Here is a 4,799-nt window from a genome sequence, read left to right as displayed (position 1 = left end):
GCCACCTTAGGTGTATGTGGCTGGCGCCTTAGCCGCTGGAGCCACAGGCGCCAAGCCTGTTTTCACAATCTTATAGTGGAAGGGCTGTGGCTCACTTAGGCTGCCCTGGAAGGCAACAGTGGTGGAGTAGCCCCTTCTAGCTTCTTAGGTCTCTGCCTTCCCAGCCCCTCTCAAAAGATCTGTTCCCTTCTTCCCCACATTACCTGCTTTCATTCAGTAGTCTTCTCTCTCCCTGCCTGGGGAGAAAGATGGAAAGGAGATCCAGGTAGGGGTCTTGGAGAGGAGAACTGACTTACACTTGAATCCCAGGGTTCCAAAGACCCGTTCCTCTGGGAGGTTTATTCCTTGGCCTCAAGAGTTTTAAGGGGCTAAAGTAGTTTGGGTTCCAGCCAGACAAGAAAGGGGAAAAAAGGAAAGAGGGAGGAAGTTTTCCTAACTGGAAAGGAGCTAAGGAAGTCAAGGGGCCCAGAATTGATAGAAAAGGAGCACAGGAGTTCCATTAAAGAAAGAGGAGAGGCAAGGGGAACAAGCTTCATTTAATAGGGCCAAAAGGAATCAATCCTCAGGGCTGGAACTGTGCCTGAGTTAAGTGTCAGTAAAACTAGTGTTTGCTTGTGTTACAGATGGGTCCAGGCCACAGTCTCACCACTAGGGACCCTTCCAAAGAGATACTTGGAGGTTCTCATTCAGTAGTTCTCAAGGAAAGGGAAAGAGGTTCCTGGAAGGTCTGGGAAAATATCCAGAAGTCACTCTTGAGAGTGACTGTCTCTCCATTGGCAGGGGAGAACCTCAGAGGACCAGATGCCACCTTGTCTGTCAACTTCCCTTTTACTGTCTAGGAGTTTGAGCACTTGGGAAGCAGGGCAACTCTTGGGATGGGTGAGAACATAGAATTCGCCAGCCTGAGCTCTTGGGTGGGATCCCAGAATGTGTTACTCCAACTAGTGGTGACATTAGCCTCCCCATGGACAAAAATACATAGGAACAGGTATTTGAATGGGAGGCTGGAACAGCTTTTTATTCAATTGGGTGCAAATCATCTTTACAAGGAACAGGTGGGGTACAGTGGGGAGCAGGCTCAGGTCCAGAGTCCTGAGTGACTTCTCCTCAGAGGGGACAGTCCTGCTGCCTCCTCTCATACTTCCTGGAAGACTCTCCCTCCTTTGCCTCTCAGGGCCAGGCCTGGTGTGGGCAACTCAGCCTTGCAGGGTAGTAGTGATGGGAATGCAGATAGGACGGTTGAAGCAGGAGAAGGGGGTGAGGCAAAGCCAGAAATGGACGGCTGCTCCCAGCCCCAGAGTCCTTCCTCTGTTTTAGCCCCCTTCTTGCCCTTGGGTTAGGGCTCCAATCCCTGATGAGGCTGGTGGGGGTTGGGGGCGTCCTAGCTGGACACTGGGCTATGGTCCTTTGGGGGTCTGTGGCTGTTCAGTCCTGAGAAGGCAGAAGAGGGGTGTAAAGGGCTGATTTAGGCTCCCCTTTGCTTCCCCTCTCCCAGCCCTTCAGAGTCCTCACCCTTTGCAGCCTTTGGAGCTTTTTCCTTTCTTGCCAGCTGTGGGGGTCCCCTTATCCTTCCTACAGCCCCTGACTTGTTTCTGTGGGGCTGGTGGCTTGTCCAGACGCTGCATCAGTTGCTGTACCCAGGTCTTCTTAGGGTCTGCACAAAGCTCTGCCTGAGAGCGCTTCTTGGGTGAGAACCTGGGATTTGGGAGTTAGAAAGTCTTCTTAGTCTAGCCCACCATGTCCTCCCTTCTCAGCTGCCAAACTGTATCTACCCCCTTGTGCCCACTCACAGGACAGCTGGGATAGGGCAGCCGAAACTTGGTTCCTGCTTCCGGTAGCTGCGGACAATGTGGGCAGGAATCTTCCTTACGCTGTACTTGAGGCAACAATCCTGAGCCCCTCCATCGCTACCTGCAGGGTGGGATTCACAAGGAGCAGGAGCTGTTGATAGTCTCCCACCCAGGCCTCTCAAACCTGTTGCCCCCACCCAAGGCTCCTCCCCACTTTGTACCTTGGATCCGGGGGATGCTGAGGGCCAGAATCAGGATAAGGAGGCTCAGAACCAGCGACTGAGCCATGGCTGTGGTACAGGGTGAGTATGAAGCCAGACCTGTGGACGAGGTGAACAGCTCCAAGTTGGGGGTCTATGTGTGGGTTGGGACTGGCCTGCTGCCTATTTATGCAGCCACTTTCACTTCCCGAATTCTTTTTCCTTCCTGATATCATAGAATGATTTAAGGGACAGGTTGGCATCCACCCAGCTTATTCCTGATTCCAAATCAAAATATTTCCAAGCTAGCTCTTTCTGCCTCCTCAATAGCAGGTGAACCAACCAGGCCCTTCCTTCTGTTCCCAGCCACTGCCTTGGTGCAGGCCTCACTCCCTCTCCCCTGGAACATGGCAGTTGTCTTGGCACTATGCTGCTGGCTTCACACTCCTCCTTTCCTTCCAGCAAATCTGATTATTGGATTGTAAGAGTTCTTTATATATCCTGGATAATAAACCCTTATCAGGTATATGGTTTGTAAGTATTTCCTCTCATTCTATGTGTTGTCTTTTCACTCTCCTAAAAGTGTCCTTTGATGCACAAAATTTTAAAATTTTGATGAGGGGGCTGCTAGGGGTGGGGTAAGGGCAGGGGCAGATGTAGCCTCTTGGCCTCATTGTTCCCTAGAGCTGCCTGGACATCACACAGGCTGCCAGCACCATGAAGATCTGGACTTTGGAGCACATCTGACTACCCACGGGAAACTGCTACAACAGCTGCAATGCAGAAATACCCAAACCCTATGAACCCAGGTGTGGTTAGAGTTGATGTGTTCGGTGGACATATAGATCACTCTGGAAAGTTGCACAGCCATAGACTTCTCAGCACAGAGTGGGGATTATCTTCCATCATGAAGTCTGTTTCATTTACAGGCATGGTTTCAGAAGATGAGAGACTTATATACAAACCACATCCTCAGGACCCAGAAAAAACTATTTTGGCTCAAGAAGCCATAATCACTGTGAAAGGAGTCAGCCTTAGCAGTTAACTTGTAGGACTGATGGCAAGCACCATATCTTCAAATGTTAATAAAGGCCGAGAAGCAATGGAGTGAGTAATACATAAATTAAATGCTCAGATTGAAGGACTGACAGCTTTAGCAAGAGGAAGCATAAGGACTCTGATGGTGGCAGCAGCATTTGTAGAAAAATGATAATAAAAGTTGGTAGACAACATTGGGTCCCCCAGGTCATTACAAGTTAGCAAGTTATTCAAAAAATACAACTTTAGCTTTGGTATAATTTTTTTTTAAAATAAGTTGATGTAAGGCTATGTGACTTTTGAGCAAAACATAGAGATGCAGGGCTTCCAAGTAAAAGACATCATCTGGAATTAGCGTTGTTTGAAATGACTGTCTAATTTTGAGGGTTCCAGTATTTATGTGAAAATTTAATAGTTTTTTTTTTTTTAAGTACTTGGAAATTGGTGTTGATACTGAATCTCCTAAGGTAAAATTTTAAAGCTTTTCATGCATTGGAACTCTCCCTAGCCTTGGATCAACCCCAGAACAAAGCAGAGCTGCCTCTGACATACACAGGATTACCCTGCTGCTGGAAACTTCAGCAGCTCGTGTGAGGGAACTCACTTTAAAAGCAGAAATTATATACTTTTGAAACATATTAATTTGTATAAAATAACTTGTTCTGCTATACACCACTATTAAAACCCACAGTGTTTTAGTTTTGTACTTAAATATTTTTGAAGTGAAAATTACCTTTAAAGTAATATATGGCTCCAATAAAAATATGATTTTATTGTATTAAAGAGTACTATATTGATTTACCAAAGTTTTCTAACTTAGAAAAGGTAATGTATTACCTTCCTTGGATTTGTACATTGTGATTTAGTATGCTAAACCAACCAATCACCTTGGGTTGGTTATGGTAAATGAAAAAATAAAGTCATTACATGAGTTTTACAGCACTTGAAACTTAAACAGAACAGCTGTTCACATCTTTTAGAAATTCACATTTGCCTCACTTATAAATTGCCATGTGTCAACATCATGGTTTTGTAATTGCTAAGACATGGTATGTCAGGTTATTTGAATATAATTACTTTTGAAGTGATTATGACCACAAAACATCTTTTTTACATGAAGAGCTGTACATCATTTGAAATTACTGAAATGATGTCTCTCTCTCTTTTTTTTTAATTAAGTCAATGGGACCACACCTATGGAGTATATGACAAGGGTACAAGTCAAATCTGTGAAGTGTAGAATAGATGTTTGGGAATAATAATTAAGTAAATGAGGTGAAAGCTATGTTGATTGGTTTAATGTAACCATGTCAGATTGCATGAAATGATGTCTTGATCTGAAGCATAAACCCCAGGTACTTAACGTTTTTAATAATATGGTGCCTTTGTGAGAGGTGGGGATGGTGAGAAAAAAACAATCATTGTGGTAGGGAGAGGATTGGCCTAAACTACCATGAAGTGAATTGCACTGCAACTTTTATTTATGGGAAATCCTTATTTTGGATGCCAGAGAGCAGCTGCAAACTGAAAAACAATTCAGTAAATGTACGTTGTTTCATATTTTGTAGCAGGCAACGACCAACCACTAAATGTTTTTGGTATGTGCATTTAGGACATGCAGCTTATTTTTGTTAAAAAGTGATTATTTCTTGTCTTTATTTTACAGTGCTTAATAGGATAAACTAGTCAGATTTCCTGTAAAAGAGAACAGTTAATATATGTACGTAAACCACAATAGTATAACAAGCTATTTTTTTTTTCTTTTTTTTTT

At 44.3% G+C, this 4,799-nt stretch overlaps 1 protein-coding gene and 1 pseudogene across 1 annotated transcript; one reads left to right on the top strand and one right to left on the bottom strand.

Moving 5' to 3' along the window:
- Positions 1–991: 991 nt before the first annotated feature.
- CCL21 (C-C motif chemokine ligand 21) lies at positions 992–2,161 on the bottom strand. The gene is made up of 4 exons (XM_003800256.3): positions 2,012–2,161; positions 1,791–1,911; positions 1,513–1,695; positions 992–1,431 (listed from the first exon to the last, which is right to left on the bottom strand). The coding sequence occupies exons 1-4, from the start codon at positions 2,076–2,078 to the stop codon at positions 1,398–1,400; spliced, it is 405 nt and encodes a 134-aa protein (XP_003800304.1). The 5' UTR covers positions 2,079–2,161; the 3' UTR covers positions 992–1,397.
- Positions 2,162–2,707: 546 nt separating this feature from the next.
- Positions 2,708–3,200, top strand: LOC100953200 (annotated as a pseudogene).
- Positions 3,201–4,799: the final 1,599 nt, after the last annotated feature.

The sequence above is a fragment of the Otolemur garnettii genome, unplaced genomic scaffold (assembly GCF_000181295.1).
Source record: "Otolemur garnettii isolate 467f Iridium unplaced genomic scaffold, OtoGar3 scaffold00172, whole genome shotgun sequence".
Lineage (NCBI taxonomy): Eukaryota > Metazoa > Chordata > Mammalia > Primates > Galagidae > Otolemur > Otolemur garnettii.
This window is presented reverse-complemented; position numbering and strand designations above follow the sequence as displayed.

What these genes read in the sequence shown, in the direction of transcription:
- CCL21 (XM_003800256.3), bottom strand. Translation starts at nt 2,078, where the DNA reads ATGGCTCAGTCGCTGGTTCTGAGCCTCCTTATCCTGATTCTGGCCCTC. An exon ending in CAGCATCCCCCGGATCCAAG is followed by an intron (nt 1,912 to 2,011) that starts GTACAAAGTGGG and finishes CCCACCCTGCAG; the next exon opens with GTAGCGATGGAGGGGCTCAG. An exon ending in AGCTCCAAAGGCTGCAAAGG is followed by an intron (nt 1,432 to 1,512) that starts GTGAGGACTCTG and finishes CTGCCTTCTCAG; the next exon opens with GACTGAACAGCCACAGACCC.